A 19,673-nucleotide genomic window follows, 5' to 3' on the forward strand; every position below is an offset into this window, starting at 1 on the left:
ACTGGAATCGATTTCTGACTTTAAATAAATAATTGGGAAAGATAATAACAAGGCAGACAGCAGATCATTAAAAAATCGATCCGAATAAAAGATGAAACGTTTAAATGTAGTTAATTGAAGATTGCCGGCTTTAAATCCTAATTATTACATCAGCAGCTCTAATAAACAATACCGTAAATTCTCATAACAGTCTTATTAGCGTTAATAATGGGTATGCAAAACAGCTAGTACCTCCCTAATTAACAATTTTTTCAGCATAAATGCCGCCAATTAGCATTAAAAATAACAACAAGAAAATTTTCGAAGGACGATTTTTTCGACCCGACTTTCTTTGTTTCCAACAGTTTGTGAAACTCAAGCGAAGAAGAAAAATGAAAGAACCATCTGTTCGTGGGGTGCATCTGGCAACCAGGGCCGGCCTAGTATCCAACAATTGACCACAATAATTCAAAATAATGATTAGAAAGTCCAATCAAGTCATAATCATTCCACCCCAAGTAGTACACACCGGTACCATCGCGATACTATCGACTCAACAAATGCGAATCGCCCACGTGACGTCACGTGCCCATCAACCCTTCAACTCCTCACCTTCATCCCTTGTTCAAATGCGGGAAATTGTGAATTCACACCATTTTTTCGCACTTTTAATTCAATTTTTGGTGAAACTACGACACTAGAGAGCTGGGAACGCGCACGTACACTCCTGCCAACCTCGTGTGGACTTAGCAACTGACCATTGTTGCCATTCAACTTGAAGACTTCTTGGAATTGGAAGTGATAGGGGGAGGGCGCATGCGTGCGAAAGTTTGAGGGCTTTTGAATGAAAGGGGTGCGTTTCAAAGCTGAACTGGCCTTGAGAATTGAAATAAGATTGTTTTGTTTGATAAATAAAAGGTATTTGAAGCAAAATGTTCCAATTCAGTTTGAAAAAATGTATAACTTACCTATAAAAATATACCCGATTTTTTTTTTAATTTAAAATACCGTATACCATAATAAAAACTTAACTATTTAAGAAAAGCCATGTTTAAACTATAGAAAAATATAAAAATTTGGCATGTAAATGCTAACATATTCCATTTTTTTTGCAACCAACTGTAATTCAGAAATAAAAAAATTTTTTTTTGCATTTTATTATTTTTTTTATTCTCAAAACAATAGCTTGACCGAAAAAAACGCACAAAATTTATATCTTTGTTATTATGTTATTAATAATTTTTTAAAAAAGTTCTCGAATAAGTCGATTTTATTTTTTTAAATGCTACATTTTGACATTTAGGATGACATTCTTATTTTTTTCTTTTGACATTTATGTTCACTGTTTTAAAAAGTACACATTTTTATATTTCTGGTAATAAAAACAATAAATAACAAATTTAAAAAATAAATATAATATGAATAAAAAATATTGACAATTAAACGGAATAAATTTTATGTTTTATTATATTTATTGACGTATTTTGTATAAAAAACAATTGTTATTTTTTATTTATTTATTTATTGTACAATTAGCGTGAAAACATTCAATACAACACCTAAACACAAAAAATATAAAAAAACGTTACTTATAAAATAAAGCCTCAACGAAAGAAAGACGCCTTTTGTGTATAATATTCTCAATAACTCTTCTTACGTTTTTATATTATTTCCTTTTTTATTTTTTTTTCTTTTATTCATTTAATTTTTTTATATTTACTACAAATATAAAAATTAATACTACTTAAAACATAAATAAAACATGTCAGATTTCATTTAAAAAAATTAACAATGGCGTTATTATCCAGAAAAATCTTTCTTGTAAAATGAAATATATTTTCAATTTTCACAAAAAGGCTCGTTTCTAAAGACTACTAAGTGGGCCCCTTGAGGACACTTTTTAAGGTAAATCACCCCGATTTTCAAGGGTCAACAAAAAAGCAGAAAAAATCGTGAAAACACCCCCGATTTTAAGATATATTTTAAAATTAACGACTTTAAGAGAAAAACGGTATTTATTATATAATTAGGATATAATTAGGATTATAGAAAATTAATTCCTTTACGAATATAGTAGAATAGATCTAAAAATGTTATGGGTTGATTAAAATTATTTTTAAACTTAAAAGTAACTCCATTTTTCATTGGATAATTAAATTTAATGTCTATTTCATCATTGTGACTAACTTTACAGTTCAATATTTTCTCATTTTTGTCTAAACGTCTAAGACAGTCTAAAGTAATAAATCCTAAAAAATTTGTTGACGATCTTTGCTGGAAATAAGTTCGTCTAAATCCTTTTCTAATTCTTGTATAAATTCTCGTGATAATTTTTGATAACATAATACAATGAATAAATTAAGTTTGTTTTTAAATTCTCTAATAAATTCTTTAGACAATTTTTGATATCTCGATATATCATCCCAATCAACTTTATCTGCAAAATCTTTTATAAGATCTTCGGATAATTTTTTTTTGTTCCAATCGAGTACATCATGAAATTCTCTGATAAGTTCCTCAGATAATTTTTGCGAAAATGATATATTTCCCTAATCAACTTTTGGTCTAAATTCTCTAATAAAATCTTCAGATAATTTTTTATTAGCAATCATCAATTTCATTACTGTTCTTTCTCATATCATCTTCTGTCATTGAATCAAGTTTTGTCCATTTTTTTTCCACAACACTTAAATAAGAGTTATCATCTGAGTCGCTTGAGTCAGAGTTTTCATGATTACAGTTAATTATATCCATAATTTATTGGAAAAAAATATATGAAAATTCGTAGACATAGTTATAGTTCTTAAGGTTAAGCAGAAAAGCAGAAAAAATTGTGAAAACAAAATGAGGTGTTGACCATATCGGTCAACAACTACTTTAAACAAATTTTAAGAATTCATACATGTGTTTATGTGCTACTTCTGGAGCTAATTTTGTGAGTATAATACCATTAATTTTTAGATGTAGTTCAAGTTCTTCGTTTTCTGTTAGATCAATTTTAGTTTCTTTGCCGTTTACTTGACAACAAAGATAAGGTTTAAAGTTATTTTGTTATCCATTTATATTGAAAATTATTTAAGTTTATTTAGTAAAATCATAATTTTATCTACAATACTACATTTAATTCCAAAAATAGATAAATCACATTTATACGATTTTGTCGTTTGCAAAAATTAATTATTGTCTTTAAAGAAATAAATTTTTCCATTAATATATCTAAATGCTTAGTCAACATTAGAAGGAATATGTGGACTGAAGTTCCAAGATATGTGAAAGCGTTTATGAAAATTAAATTAGAATCAAGTCCTTGGCAGGATGATTTTGAATCAGAAGAAGAATATTTTGTTTGTTTATGATAAGAGGGTTATTCTAGAAACCTTTGATACAATACCATTTGGATATTAATTATTTTATAATAAATTAAGTTCTTTAGTTTTGAAACACATTAAACACAAAAAAAAATGCTGAGGAAGTGAGGAACTATTTTATCGTTCCTGTTTTATTGTTTCCCCCAAATTGCACGCATGCGCTTGTGCAACAGCTGTGGCTGACACTGCTTTTTTTCCTATATGACAAAAAATGGAAGATAAAACGTATGGAATAAAAACACATCTCGTTGAGGAATTTAACGAGTTGCAAATTAGTAGACAGAAGAGCACCAGGATGTTTGTGGGTAATTGCAGTTTGTTTATTAATTCCGTCCCTATAAGGACCACAGTGGAAGCAGGGAACGGTTTTTTGTTGCACCCTGCATTAACAATACACCTAGTATTTGATACAGACGACCAGAAAAGGGAGTTTGTAGGACAACTAAATCTGTAAGTTAGATAATTGTTTAGAGTCCGCAAAATGACAGATCGTCCACGGTGGTAGGAGTGCGCAGAGACGAAAACTCGTCACGGACGAGTCCAATCTTTAAATTAGGGGTGTTGGCAGAAAACAGTGGCGTGGCGTGTATTTACATCTGTAGGGAATTCGTCTTAAAGTTTAACATTTCAATATTACATTTTTTGCAATAAACGCGTTTTTACTCGTTACTCATTGTGTATTTTTATTTATTCGACCTCTCTGCTTTGTATTTCTAGGAAATCAACGTGTATTAGCATTAGATATGATTTTTACTATTTCATCTTGCTATTATTGAATAGAGAAAATCGTAACTACAACAAATTATAAATCTCAAACCCTTCTTGATCATAGAATAGTTTTTTGCTACGCCACTGCTCAGTCTCCCCACTCGATGAAGTACGCATTGGCTCCGCCTATCGTGGTCGTTTACAGAGTTTCCGAGCTCTACTTTATATTGGTTGTTTTGTTTTTTCAGAGCTGAAAATGAAAGTTCCGAGGGAAGTGCAAGTGCCTCGTCTAGCAGCCCGCCCTCCACAAATTTAACACAAAATATGTGTAAAAATTAATAAAAAGAGATTTTAGCGAATTTTAAGTGTTTCTTTTTAAACGGTGAATTTTCTTGCCTGAAAACGTATCCATTTTTGCGCTCAAGTGGCCCAATAGAAAACATGCCAAAATTCTCTAAAAAAATGTTAATTTTAAAATATACCTTAAAATCTGGAATGTTTTCACGATTTTTTCTGCTTTTCTGTTGACCCTTGAAAATCGAAGTGTTTTACCTTCAAATTTTAGACTTTTTGATCTACCTTGAAAATCGGGCTGTGTCCTCAAGGGGCCCACTTAGTAGTCTTTAGAAACGAGCATTTTTGTGAAAATTGAAAATATATTTTATTTTTCAAGAAAGATTTTTCTGGATAATAACGCCATTGTTAATTTTTTTAAATGAAATCTGACATGTTTTATTTATGTTTTAAGTAGTATTAATTTTTATATTTGTAGTAAATATTAAAAATTTAAATAAATAAAACAAAAAAAAAATAAAAAAAAGAAAATAATATAAAAACGTAAAAAGAGTTATTGAGAACATTATACACAAAAAGCTTCTTTCTTTCGTTGAGGCTTTATTTTATAAGTAACGTTTTTTTATATTTTTTGTGTTTAGGTGTTGTATTGAATGTTTTCACGCTAATTGTACAAAAAATAAATAAATAAATAAAAAATAACAATTGTTTTTTATACAAAATACATGAATAAATATAATAAAACATAAAATTTATTACGTTGAATTGTCAATATTTTTTATTCATATTATATTTATTTTTTAAATTTGTTATTTATTGTTTTTATTACCAGAAATATAAAAATGTGTATTTTGATCTACCTTGAAAATCGGGGTGTTTAACCTTAAAAAGTGCTGTGTCCTCAACGGGCCCACTTAATAGTCTAAAGAAACATACAAATTAATTTAACAGCAAACACAATTTTTGCTTAATCATTAATTATTAATTAATTATTTTTTTTAAATTTACTTTTAGATTATTTATAATTAATTAAAAATATTTCTTTATAGTGTCTGGTATTGATTTCGGTTTCAGAACTTTAAACAAGTTGTAAAGGAGTGCATTTTTATGAAAAAAAAAATTAAATGAGTGGAAAAAAGCTGTGGAGGCGCCGGGTATCGATCCCGGTACCTCTCGCATGCTAAGCGAGCGCTCTACCATCTGAGCTACGCCCCCTGACAAATACTGTTTTGTTCATCTACAATTTACCGTTAACACTTAAATGTATAATTGTATTGTTAGTTGCCTATGCTCAGTAATTTTTTTTTATAAATTATTTAATACGAAACTGCAGAGTAAATTAATTGCATTTTATTTCCAAACCAATTTTTTTAGATAAAAATAACTAAACTTACTACTAATACTGTGTTAATTTTTTTAAATAATTAAATAATTATTATTTAAATTATTATATTTTTATTATTATTTATATTATTTTAAATAATTTAAATTAAACAATATATTTTTTATTTTTTTATAATAACAATAGTAAGTAACTTATAAAAAAAATTAACAAAACAATACCTAAAAAAATATTTTTACAAAGAAAAGTTTCTTTAAGGTTTAGATGAATCAGCAAATTAAATCGCCAATTAATTATTTTTTAATTAATTGTTACACAATGGGAAGAAGCGCAGTCAAGGGCGACTCAAATTTACTCTTGACATAGATTTTAGATTTAATTAAATTTAAATTTTGATGTTATCACAGTCTAAAAACAAACTTGTTACGATTTTTTACTTTTTAATAAAAATGAATAACTTTTTTTCATCTGTAAAAAAAATGTAAAACATGTAATTGAATTACAAATCCAGTATTGTATTAAATTTAATGCGTTGTTGTTCTCTGTTGGTTATTTTAGTCACAGCCACAATATTTTTGTGTACATTCTGGTGATAACGTTTCTTGCTACGTGCTTGTAAAAGTAATTATTTTAGCGAAACGGTCGCAAATTGGAGAAATACTAACCAAAAACTTTATTCCCAATATTTTCCATTTTCAGTTGATTTTTAAAAATTCTACCTTTACATGTAAAAAAATTAAATTTTATTTATTTTTTACGTAATTTATTAAACAAGTTATAAAATTTGTCTTTAAGTACAAAATTATTTTTTCGGTTGAAAAAATAAGTTGGAACTAAGTAACAATTTTGCGTTATTTACAGTCAAAAATAATTAAAAAAAATTTGAATAAAAACTTAGAAAAAAAAAATTACGTACTTTAACAGAATTTTAAATACCACCAGTTTTATTTTCGCAGTGAATTGTTGGTTGCTTACATAAGAGAACAAATTTGTGATTTAAGTGCTTGTAATTCGTCACAGGAAAAATGTTTCTGTTTTCTTCACCAAGGTATGTCTATTATAGACTTTATTATATATTAGTTGAGCATAAAGTTGTGTGAAAACTTAATATTTAGCGAAATAAAATCCACAAAAATGTTTGAACTTATATTTTGTTATAAAAATACAAAATTAATTATCCTAAGTATAAAACTTAACGTATAAAGCTTTCTCATAAGTTACATTTAAAAAAACTATGTACACACGCATTGCAACAATGTATCTAAAAAAATACAACAAAAAATACATTTGCACCCTTCTTATACAAAATAATGCTTCATATTAATCACATTAACTAGTATCCAAAAGAGCATCAAATTATCTGGCATCGTAGTAATTCCCCTGAATTTAGTATCCACCTGATCCACCAGATGGCGCTCCGTATTCGCTAGAGGGGGCACTGGGAATAGAGGGGGCCCCGTATTGAGACTCGGGGACTCCGCTTGGGGGGTACCCGCCACTTTCTTGCTTCTAAAACAAATAAAAAAATAGTTAATTATTATACAAGGTGATAAAATTTAATTTTATCTTCGAGAATTCTTGAGAAGATGAAGGTGAATTTGATTCCATCCTCCATTATTTCGAGTGAATTATTGAGTCAAAAAATTTTTAGACGATAAAATTTTATTTTTATTGACGTAAACAGTAGATAAAATAACGCTTTATCGTATATAATAATAATTTTTATAATAATAATAATTTTAAAAGTTTCTAACCTGGGTCTTGTATCTGATGAAGTAGACTTCCGGTTTGCTAGGCTGGGTGGGGGCAGGGGTGGGGATGTGAATTTCGGGCGCTTCTTCCGGTTTCTTGACCAAGACGTAGACCAGAGTCTTTTCTTCGTTTTGTGGTTGGACGGGAATAACGGGGGCGGTGGGGGTTGGGGGAGTTGGGGCTTTGATGAAGATGATTTTGTAGTGTTTCTGGGGGGCGGCGACATGGATGGGTTTTTGGGGGGCGTGCACTTCGGGTTCTGGGGGCGGCACGTGGACGTAGACGTGTTTATGGACGACGGGTTGTTGGGCAGGGGCGCCGTATTGGGGGGCGGGGGCACCGTAGCTGCTGCTGGGGGCGCTGGGGGCGCTGTAGCTGTAGCCGGCTTCGGGGCGGGCGTACGCCGCCGCCAACACAGCGGAGATTACCTAGAAATTAAAAATTTATTACGTGTAATTTTTTTATTTATCAACAATTTCTTATAATAAACAATAATAATTATCAAATAATCAAAAATTATTTATTAATATTAATAAAATTACAAAATATTGGAATATTCGTAAAAAGAATTTGTGCAAAACTTCTGAAAAAAGCATTAAGAAAAAATGAAGTATTTAACAACAAAAGCTGGCCCTGTATGATAATTAGTTTTTAACAGACTAACCCTGTATGCACAAGGTGACGATTATACAAAAGTATAAAATTTGTAAAAATGTTATTGTAATCCGATTTAAAAAAAATATTTTTTTATTTTTAAAATTCTACAGAGCCTGACGTTTTTTTTAAATCACCCTGTATATGAAACCGTTTTCGTTGTACTAAAACGTATTTAACTAGAATTCTGAATTTTTAAAATGACTGAGAACTCAATAAAAATCAAAAATTATTTTTTGTATCCATATTTTTTTAATACAGGGTGTTTAAAGTTTTGGTACCAGACAAAAAACTAATACTTCTAGTTGACTAAAAAAAAAATTAAATTGCAAACTAAAAGACTATTTTATTCCGGATTATATGGATGATAATAAGTTCTGACCTATTTGAAAAAAATTAAGCTGTTTAAAAAAAAGAATACAAGAATATAAATATAAAATTAAATTAAATCCGTCAAGTTTTGAAGCAAAAGTCAACAATTAAGGCATTTGCTAAAGAAAAAAAAATGAAAATAAAATATTTTTTGTTGCGTGAAAATTTTTTTTTTATATTTCTTGACTGAAAAGTTAGTTCAACACTTTTGAATCACTCTGTACGTTGTTATTGTTGTGTCATAATCATAAATCTTTGCCTTTCACGAATTTTCAACCCTTTTTGTAAATAATAAAAGCCACTTTATATTTTTTATTTTTTTTATTTTTTTTATCATTGAAAATTTTCGCAAAAAGGGGAATTTTCCTCAACGTTTCGTAAGGTGAAAGTGATGATTGTTGTGGTTTGCGTAATTGCTCGTGACGGATGCGAGGATGGCAATGTAGAGCGGATTATTAATAATTTGGGTTTATTACAAAGGTTGGCGATTTTAATAAGAAGCTTTCACAGGGTGATTAATGGAGGTTTAATGGGGTTATTAATCTTGTTTGGTAATTGTTGGACATTCTCTCGACTCTTTAATTGTAGGAAATTTTTTCGAATTTTTTTAAACCACAAAAAAATGTTATGTTGTCATTGTATAATCGTAAATCTCAATTTAAATATAGAACAGAAAATAAAAAAATAAACGTAGATCTGAAAGTAAACATTCATTAGTTTTGCACCAATAATAATTATTTATTTGACTGTGTCTACTATATAAATCTATGTACAGTAAAACCTCCCTTAACGGACACCTCTTCACAACGGACATTTAATGATTTTCTATCGGTGTCCGTTGTTAGGAGGTTTTACTGTACTTATCTCACTTCTCACTTTTTTTATCTTCATTGTTTATATTTTTTTAGTTTTCAACTTTTGATGTCGTAATTTTGAAGTCAAAATTTTTTGAAAAAAAGTTTTTTTTTAAAACTACCTTTTGTTTTATTATACTTGCAATTTCAATAAAGCGAAAACTCTTTTACTTCCCTCTTCGAAACCTTCACATTTTGAAAACTAAATTGTCACTAAAATAACTATTTTTGTGTTTTTATAGAATTATAGCCAACTTTGATTCAGTATATTTTTTCAATGGTTTCAAAAAATTGTACATTTAAAATTTGTTACCTCAACATTTTTTATTGTATTATCTTCAAATCTTACTAAATTGTTGAAATATATTTTTTATTAATTTTAAAAAACTAAACTGTCTTTATTTCATAATTGTTTTCACATTTTGTGAGCTGTTAAAAATTGATTTTATTTTAATTACTTTTTGTAATTTAATTTTTAATTAATCTAAATTAATTTTAAAATTAAAAATCCCGATTTCAATAAAATAGAAGCAACCTTAAAACCGTTAAAAAAACCTTTTTTTAATTTTTTTAAATATTATAATTATTTCCAAAAAAATTGTCAATTTAATTGTTAATAATTTTTTTTTAATTTTTCAATGAGTGTCTCTGATTTTCACTGATTTTTTAAATTTGCCCTAATTTTTGGAGATTTTTTATGGTTTCTCCAATTTTACATAAATATAATAATAATAATAATAATAATAATAATAATAATAATAATAATAATAATAATAATACACTTAAAAGAAAAAAAAAATTAATTAGTTTAAACAAATTATACTACATTAATCAATCATTTCCATTCGACTGATTAAGTTGTAATTTTTAAATTAAATTAAATCCAAATTAATTTAGGAAAAAACCCACCAATAGATCATTCACAAAAAGTGTGTCAGGGGGCGGTAATATTACGACATTAATTTTGCCAGTGGCTGTACTTATCGTAATCGATTGACAATTCAATTAACTAGCCTGATTCAACAAAAAATTTCTTTGATTAAAAAAAATGTGCTAAATTGGTGCTCACTCAGGTCACGGTTAGTTAAATCCAAAAATGACAAAATAGAGTCATTTTTCACATAATATAGAAATTTCCAAGACAATTGCACGGAAAAACCAAGCCCACTTTCTCATTTTTTTTTTCAAATAAAAAGTGTGCAATTAAATAATTAATGATCGATGCTTTAAAGACAATAGCCGATGAGTGAGCTTCCGTGTAATAAAAAAAAATCGTGTCAATTAACTCCACTTTACTTTCGCTATTGATACCACCAGTAAAGAAAAGTGAAAAAATTAGTCCTCAAATCCTGCACTAGTCCACAGTCGCACACACAATACCTACCACGAGAAATTTCATCGTTGCACCACGTCTTGCAATCAGCACAGAACTAGAAACCTCCATCAGCCGCCACCTATTTATACACGCCACCCTAAAGCCACCTCCGAGGATGCGTTTGTCGAAAAATCCCCTCTCAGGCCACTTTCTTGCACTCATCATAGATGGAAGGTAGATGATGAAAGGTAAAAGTACGGTCAACATTCTTGGGTAATAAAGTGACGCCCTTGCCTGTCGTAATGTGCTTTTGAAAATTCGGTGATTTATGTAAGAGATGTAGATCTCGACTTCTTTTCCGCTGACCTGTTTCCACAAGCGTTACGGAAAAATTATCTAGAGCTTAGACGGAAGTTGGGATTGTTTCGAGTGTTCCGGTACTTGAAGCGAATTTCTTCGCATTCAAATCGATGAACATTTTGTAATAATTACCATTGTTTGGACGGATTGGGCAAACAAAGTCTAATTTTTGCTCTTATGCAAATTTTTTCACAAAACGAGTTTTGAAAAAGTCACGCCAAGTTGTTTAATTATTGAACAAATAGCAATGTTTGTGGTAAAGTATTTAGGTTGAGCGCCTCAACGTATGCAAATTTTGTAATTTGGAGAGCTGGACAGAATAAACTCGAAGTGAATTGGTAAATAATTGTATCATTACGTTACTGAAGAGGTTTCACTTAAATAAATTTACAATGACTTCGGAAAATAAGCCCAAAAAATTACTGTGGTTGCACTGCATTTTTTTATCAATTATTATACGGTGCCGTTCAGAAAGTCTTTAGATCAACTCTTGCTGTGGAATTTAGATTGACAGATTTTTATTGTCATTGACAGATTGTTGAAATGTCAAACGCGCTACTTGCGATTTTTTCCAACGTCAGTATTTTCCTATGTAGTAATCGTAAGAAATCAACATACCTTCAAAATTTCACAGCAAGAGTTGATCTTAAGACTTTTTGAAAGCACTGTATATTATAACACATCGAATAAAATGTAATTTAATTCAGTTTCACAATAAAGTACTATTTTTTAGATCTCTAAAAATAAGAAGAAATATTTTTATAAATCAGATTTTAAAGAAGTGTTTTTTTTTGTTTTTAATTATAATCGGACCACTTACTAAACGAACAAAAGTTAGAAATAATAATAATTTTGCGAAAACACAAAAAACAATTTCAAGCACAAAATTGTTAATAATATTACAGTAAAACCTTCCTCCCTAAACCTCCGAATAACGGACACCTCTTCACAACGGACACTTTTGTAAAAACGTAACAAAATCTATATTCAAATTTACATCTCCCATTAGTGGACATCTTCCCACAACAGACAATTATAGATTTTTTGTTGGTGTCCGTTGTTGAGAGGTTTTACTGTACTTATCTCACTTTTTACTTCTTTGTATCTTTATTTTTTATATTTTTTAGTTTTCATCTTTTGATGTTGTAATGTGAGGTGTCCACTCTCCACAACGGACAATTATCGGTGTCCGTTGTTGAGAGATTTTACTGTGCCTATTACACTACTTACCCATTTGTATCTTAATTTTTTATATTTTTTTAGTTTTCAACTTTTGATGTTGTAATGTGAGGTATCCACTCCCCACAACGGACAATTATCGGTGTCCGTTGTTGTGAGATTTTACTGTACCTACTATACTACTTACTCATTTGTATCTTCATTTTTTACATTTTTTTAGTTTTCAACTTTTGATGTCGTAATGTGAGGTGTCCACTCCCCACAACGGACAATTATCGGTGTCCGTTGTTGAGAGATTTTACTGTATCTATCTTACTACTCACTCATTTGTATCTTCATTTTTAATATTTTTTTAGTTTTCAACTTTTGATGTCGTAATGTGAGGTGTCCACTCTCCACAACGGACATTTATCGGTGTCCGTTGTTGAGAGATTTTACTGTACCTATTACACTACTCACTCATTTGTATCTTCATTTTTTATATTTTTTTAGTTTTCAACTTTTGATGTCGTAATGTGAGGTGTCCACTCTCCACAACGGACAATTATCGGTGTCCGTTGTTGAGAGGTTTTGCTATATTTTTTTTAAAACGTAAGATAAAACAAAAACAAATAATTGTTTTCTGAATAGAGTTTATTAACACTTTTTAAAATATATTTTAAAGCTACTTGCAGTGTACAAACAGAAAAAAATATCAAAAAAATAAAAACAAAAATTCTGTTTGTTTAAAAAAATAACTTATATTTTAGCAACAATAACAACAGATTTGTGAGGTTTTCTGAATGGGATTTACATTTTAAAAGTGATTTATTAAGCGTAATAACAATAAAAAAATTCAATAAAAGAAGACAATCTTATTTCAAAATAATTTGTTTTCAGTCTTTAACACTTATTAAAAAATAGGTTAAAATTGGATTAACAGTGACTGTGATTTAATTGTGAGTTTAATTTTAATTTTCTATAAAAAATGTGAATAATGTAATTTTTTCCATGAGAATGTTGTCGAAGTTTTCATGTATCCACCTTGGAAAGGATTTTCTCATTACACAAACGCGTTCCTACTTTATCATCTGTCTTATTGTTGTCTAAGATCGCCGGAACAAGCAACAATTAACATAAAAATTCCCATAAACAGCTGACTGGTTGTAATTTTTTATGACGGAAATCTGGTTAAGAAATAGTGTGACATAATTGATGAAAAACGTGGAATGATGAGCATTTCTCGATTTTAATGAAATGGATTCAAATTTATTCAGAAAGATTTAGTCACGACGAAAGCTTCTAATTGGATGTTTTGTCTATCTGAGCGTTTTAACAGCTTCACGGAAATATTAGAACAATAAAGAATCCTGAATCCCAAATGATGTAATGTTTATATTTTACATGCTGGCAGATTGTTGAAAAGAAGAAACTTTCATCATTATAAAGACAGTGATTATTATTATCGACATTTTCAGGTTTCGGTCAATCACTTGATCTAATAACATTTAACAATAGCCTTTCAAGAATCGCAGACGAAATTTGCTCGTTATGAAATCGAGTGGATCTCCAGACAATGCCAACTTCCTATCGTTTGAAAAAAATCCATTCCAAAGCAATGAAAATTTTACTCGTAAATCACGACCGAGAAAAACAAGCCAAGTAAGGAAAGAAATGCTGTTTTTGCTGCGGGAAAGCTGATCAGTGTGATTTTTAAACTACAACTTTTGATTGTTTTAAATCGTGGGTTTCATTGAGTCATAAATATTTTCTGACAACTATTGACCTCCTTAATTATTTGCGAATGGAGCTTACTATAATTTACGCTTTGCCTTGATCTTTCACCTCAGTCGACACTTGACCTCATGAAGTAACTTTGTAGTAAATGCACACCTATTATTACGAGTTATCAGAACACAAGATGCAAATAAAAAAAATGTAAAGGGTAAAAAAATTTAATTTCTGGCCCACTTGATGATTTTTTTGTTAGTTTATTTTATAAAAAAAAATAAATAAATAAGTAACCGTCAGTATTTTTCAATGTTGCTAACTTAATTTCTGATGAATGATCAGAAATTTATTCGAACGTATATTTTTTATAGAGTGAAAGTTCTTTCATTATTTAATTCAAATTGCATTCGTTTTATTACACATAAGCATTGTTATCTTTTTAAAGTCTGTGGATCAAGTATAGACTATAAAATTTTAACGAGCCGCCTGTAGGTAGAAGGTACAGTCACCCAAAATGAAAATGTTCCCTTAAACGTAATCACCCCTCTTATAAATTATTAAAAATTGACTGAAATAAGACAAAATAAATAGTATTTTTGATCAAATTTGGCAATTCTACCAAAAATTTTCGAAAAAAAAAACAAAAAAACAAAACATGTAATTTGGTGATTTTTCAGTTTGTTTTAGTGAAATTTCTAAACTTAAAATTGTATACCTCGAAAACAGAACACGATTTTCGAAAGCAGAAATAATAACTTTTGACCAAAATTTATTGCTGAAAATACAAAATCTGAAAACGAAAAGTTTAATAAATTTCTGGTTAAAAGCTGGACAAAATAATATGTTTTTATACTTACTACTTCTGCGAAATTATGAAGAAAACTTAATTTTTATCTCAAAAGAGCGATTAAAATTTCTGAAAACGTAAAATTCACTCGATTTTTGGTCTAATTTTGTAAAATTGTTTTTTAAAAGATAACTTTTTTACTGGCTGTAAACAGTGTAAACGTAAACAGAATATTAAAAAAAAGAATGTATTCTTTAATCAAAGTTAATGATTTTTCAGTTTGTTTTAAAAAAAAATGGTTAAAAAACGTGCTCAAAAAAAACAAAAATAAGATAATTTTGGATTAAAATTTGTTTTTTGGTTTTTCTTAAAAAAAATTGAGAAAAAACGGGATTTTAACTCTTAAACTCTAAAAATTGATTGTTGTAAAAAGTTTTTGTGCAATAAATTTAATAAATCATTGGTTAGAATCTAGTTAAAATAATCCAAAATTTACTTACTTTTAGCGAAAATAAAAAAAAAACTTTAATTTTTATCTAAAAAACTTGTTGGAAAAATAGAACAAGCGCAGAATTCACACAATTTTCAGTCTAATTTGGAGAAATTTTGTTTTTTTACAAGATTTAAAAAATAACTGTAAACTGTAAACCATATAAAAAAATCGGAAAAAAATGTTTTATTTAATTAAATTTAGTGATTTTTCCGTCTATTTCTTACAAGAATCTGGAAATATTAGTTAACAATTTTTCGACAAAATTTTATAATTTTTTGGCTTATTTTTAAAGAAAGTTTTGTTTTAATTTTCGCAAACAGGACAAAAATAATACAATTTACGACTCATAATAAATAATAATACGCCCAGCAATTTGGAACAGCTGGCTTGAATAACACTTGTAAAAAATTTTTCATTGGTGTTATTATCGATTACCAAATTTTTCCTCAAGTAATGAGAACTCGTAGATTTCAGGCATTTTCCATAGACCTCACCGTTACGCAACTTTCGGAATTTTTCTACTCGAATTCTTTCACTTTCATCTTGCTGGAAAATGAAAAATGCCTGATACCAATGCTAATTTATGTAATCTCCAATTAATTTCTTAATCCTAAAACCATATGCGTGTTTCGGTCATTCGTTGCATCACCGTCTCAATATCAATGCCACCATCCTCAATTTACCAAATTAAGAGAAGACCTCAGCAAGAGGGTCAAGAACAAAAAAAAAATGAGCGAAAAAAACCGTAACATTTCTACTCTCTTCGCATAAATTAATGCAAATTATCGGAATACTTAACATTGTTGACAACTTCACGCTTGTGCCTACTTTCACGCGTTACACTATTGTTAGAGCTAATTATAATGTTCTACCATCGCCGATAACCGGAAACCCACACAAGGAAATTTCTAAGTCCGGACCTGGCCGAAATCCCACCCCAGTCAAGGCAAGCCTTAAGCGCACTTTAATGACCCCTAACCATTAAAAATGACTTAGGCCAAATTTTTGGCCAGTTCCCGTCCACAAGTGACCGTAAACATGAAAATTTTTGTGATAGTAAGCCCCAAAAATTTTTTTTGATTTTTTTTGGAAATTTTTAATTTTAGTTTTTGGGCCTTTTGGTGGCCGTTACGGCCCAGACAGAGTTCCCGGACTTTGACGAGGCGCCCCCTGGCAATTTCGACGTCGGTACGGCCCTGCTCACCTCAATTTTGGGCTCAGAACCGGTCCAGAACAAGCTGAAAATTATTTTCGAAATTTTCGATTTAAAAATTCGCTTTATCAAGTTGGCGGCGCAAGTCCTGACGAGGCACAACCTCGTCCTGTTCCGAAACTTTCTCGATTTCGTGTCGCGCTTGTGCACTTTCCTTATGAAGTTTTTGCCGGAAAGCGAGGGAGAGACCGGAGCCACGTTCCTGGAGGCGTTGTTTCCGGTGGTTGGGTTGGCGAGTCCGGAGAATCCGGTTAATAGGGTGGACCGGCAAGCGGGTAATTTGACGTCGTTTGACGAGGAGTTGTTGGAAAAGCATAAGGATGAGGTTGATTTGGTGACTAAGTTGATTTATAATGTGCCATAGTTATTGTCACTTTCTTTCGTTGAATAAATAATTAGTGGTAACGTGTGCGATTATTTCCCGGTGTCACGTGACACACTTTCGATTTTTTTTTATTGTTCAAGGTTGTTCAAAGTGCATTCAGTTTTGCTTGCAATGGCAAGCCGACCGTTTAATTTCAATTGTTTGGATTATTACGGCTAGTTTAACACTTTCTGTTCCTGCACAATAAAGTTTTATGGTAGCGATTTGTTATCAATTTATGTGGCTATTTTAAACGTTTTATTCTTATCAGATAGAATGGATTTTGATTGATTTTGAAACACTGGTAAAACAGGCAATCCGGAGAATCGACTGGCCTCGAAAAAATTGCCAAATTCTCAATAGTATTTTAGTTATAAATTTTTTAAAATTTTACCAATTTTTACATTTATTTGCAATTTGTTCGAAAACTATAAGTCGGAGAACAAAAATCTTTCTTGAAAAAAATTGATAATTGAAGGAGCTTTCCAACGATAATACACTTCATGGGGTTATCTCTAATAGTTCTGGAGCTATTGCTCGATAAACGTTCTGGGTACCGAAAATTTACCAAAATCGTGACAAAAATTGAAAAAATCAAACAAAAAAAATCGAACAAATGGACTTTTTGTGGACTTTTAAACAGCTTTAGTGGGTTGTTAAGACATATAGATGTCCATAAAAAATTGCTGGAGTGAGTTTGAAACTTTTTTTTTATCACTTTGAAGGTAAGTGTTATTCAGAAAAGAGCAAAAAAATTGAAAATTTTAAATCTCGAGAAAAATTGATATAATATGTAAAATGAGCCGTAGAATTCAATCGAACAAACCGCAATGCTCTACGACTTTTAGTTTTTTTTTATGAATTTTTTTAGTGAAAAACTTTGATCGCCTCTGTAGCCGGAACCGTTACCCGGAGCGGCTTCGGGTTTAGTCGAAAAAATAGATAAAATTAAGCGCTATCAGATGGTTTTTTGTTCGTTGCTCTAAGTCTTACAGTTTCCGAGAAAAACGCAAAAAAAGGTTTCCATTTTCGCTTTTTTACAATTTTCAACCGCCAATTACAGCGAAACTATTAGAGTTATCGAGAAACGGAAAAATGGAGGATAACCGGAATAAAAAACTCTACAAAATGGCATAGAACTCAAGGCGATATCTCGCAAAAAAATTTTCAATTTACAAACGCCGATTACGGCCAAACTAAAAGAGCTAGGAGAAAACGTTTTTTTCCATCGTAAAGAGCACATCAAAATTTATAAGATAGAATAGGTTTCATTTGATTTAGAGACACTTTAAAAATTGACCGATTTTAAGGGGGGGGTGTTAACTTTTTTTTAATATTTTTTATTTTCTCATTTACGGCTAAACTATTTGAAAAAGTGGAACTGTTTTGATCCACACCTATGCAAAATGATCCGGGGAATCGATTGCCATCGAAAAAATTGCCAAATTCCCAAAAGTTTTTTATTTATGAATTTTTCAAAATTTTACCAATTTTTGCATTTATCTGCAATTTGCTCAAAAATTATTAGTCGGAGAACACTAATTTTTTTTGGAAAAAATAAATAATTCAAAGAGCTTTCCAACGATAATAAACTTCAAGGGGTTATCTTTGATAGTTCCGAAGCTATTTCTCGACAAATGTCCCGGGTACCCAAAATCGACAAAAATTGCGACGAAAATTGAAAAAGTCAAACATCAAAAAATCGAACATATGGACTTTTTTTGGACTTTTAACAACTCTAGAGAGTTGTAAAGGCATATATAAATACGAAAAAGTATGATAAAACGAATTTAAAAAAAAATAATTTTTTCACTTTTTTGAAGGTAAGTGTTATTTACTCAGGAAATTTTAACAAAAAAAATCAAATTTTTAATTTTCATGAAAAGTTCGCATAATACAGAAAATGAGCCGCTCAATTCAATGGAACAAACCGCATTGCTCTACGACTTTTAGTTTTTGAGTTATGAATTTTTTTGTTGGATAAAATTTTTCACTATGAAAAATGGCTACCCTAAATTTAGGCAAAAAATTTAAAATTTTTAATTCTTGTGAAAAATTGATATAATATGTAAAATGAGCCGTAGAATTCAATGGAACAAACCGCAGTGCTCTACGACTTTTAGTTTTTAAGTTATGAATTTTTTTATTGAATAAAATTTTCCACTATGACACTATGGCTACCCTAAATGTAGGCAAAAAATGTTAAATTTTTAATTCCTGTGAATAATTGATATAATATGTAAAATGAGCCGTAGAATTCAATGGAACAAACCGCAGTGCTCTCCGACTTTTAGTTTTTTTTTTATGAATTTTTTTAGTGAAAAACTTTGATCGCCTCTGTAGCCGGAACCGTTGCTCGGAGCGGCTCCGGGTTTAATCGAAAAAATAGAGAAAAATAAGCGCTATCAGACGGTTTTTTGTTCGTTGCTCTAAGACTTACAGTTTTCGAGAAAAACGCAAAAAAAGTTTCCATTTTCACTTTTTTACAATTTTCAACCGCCAATTACAGCGAAACTATTAGAGTTATCGAGAAACGGAAAAATCGAGGACAACCGGAATAAAAAACTCTACAAAATGGCATATACCTCAAGGCGATATCTCGCAAAAAAATTTTAATTTTCAATCGCCGATTACGGCCAAACTAAAAGAGCTAGGAAAAAACTCTTTTTTTCATCGTAGAGAGCACATCAAAATCTATAAGATAAGATAAGTTTTATACGATTCTGAGACACTTTTAAAATTGACCATTTTGTAGGGGGGGGTGTTAACTTTTTTTAAATTTTTTTAATTTTCTTAATTACGACTAAACTATTCAAAAAAGTGGAACTATTTTGATCCTTACCTATGCAACATGATCCGGAAAATCGATTGGCATCGAGAAAATTGCCAAATTCCGAATAGTTTTTTAGTTATGAATTTTTTAAAATTT

The 19,673-nt window shown here is 29.9% G+C and overlaps 3 protein-coding genes and 1 non-coding gene across 5 annotated transcripts in view; 1 reads left to right on the forward strand and 3 right to left on the reverse strand.

The window, feature by feature from the left end:
- Positions 1 to 756, reverse strand: part of LOC659018 (uncharacterized) — a 44,970-nt gene extending 44,214 nt beyond the window's left edge. For both annotated transcript variants that reach the window (XM_965357.4, XM_008192231.3), the window contains exon 1: positions 592 to 756. The gene's annotated coding sequence lies outside the window, so the exon portion shown is untranslated. The remainder of the gene's footprint in view (positions 1 to 591) is intronic.
- A 4,735-nt stretch (positions 757 to 5,491) lies between these two features.
- TRNAA-AGC (transfer RNA alanine (anticodon AGC)) lies at positions 5,492 to 5,564 on the reverse strand. Its single transcript has one exon. It is a non-coding gene; the product is annotated as a tRNA-Ala (tRNA).
- Positions 5,565 to 6,824: 1,260 nt separating this feature from the next.
- Positions 6,825 to 10,913, reverse strand: TwdlE (TweedleE). Its single transcript, XM_965227.4, has 3 exons — positions 10,708 to 10,913; positions 7,446 to 7,871; positions 6,825 to 7,200 (listed from the first exon to the last, which is right to left on the reverse strand). Exons 1-3 carry the CDS (start codon positions 10,903 to 10,905, stop codon positions 7,078 to 7,080), a joined length of 747 nt encoding a protein of 248 aa, XP_970320.1. The 5' UTR covers positions 10,906 to 10,913; the 3' UTR covers positions 6,825 to 7,077.
- Positions 10,914 to 16,102: 5,189 nt separating this feature from the next.
- Positions 16,103 to 16,785, forward strand: LOC658802 (uncharacterized). The gene is made up of 2 exons (XM_971202.3): positions 16,103 to 16,223; positions 16,274 to 16,785. Exons 1-2 carry the CDS (start codon positions 16,206 to 16,208, stop codon positions 16,742 to 16,744), a joined length of 489 nt encoding a protein of 162 aa, XP_976295.1. The 5' UTR covers positions 16,103 to 16,205; the 3' UTR covers positions 16,745 to 16,785.
- The last annotated feature ends 2,888 nt before the right edge of the window (positions 16,786 to 19,673 follow it).

Source organism: Tribolium castaneum, chromosome 8, assembly GCF_031307605.1.
Source record: "Tribolium castaneum strain GA2 chromosome 8, icTriCast1.1, whole genome shotgun sequence".
Taxonomy (NCBI): domain Eukaryota; kingdom Metazoa; phylum Arthropoda; class Insecta; order Coleoptera; family Tenebrionidae; genus Tribolium; species Tribolium castaneum.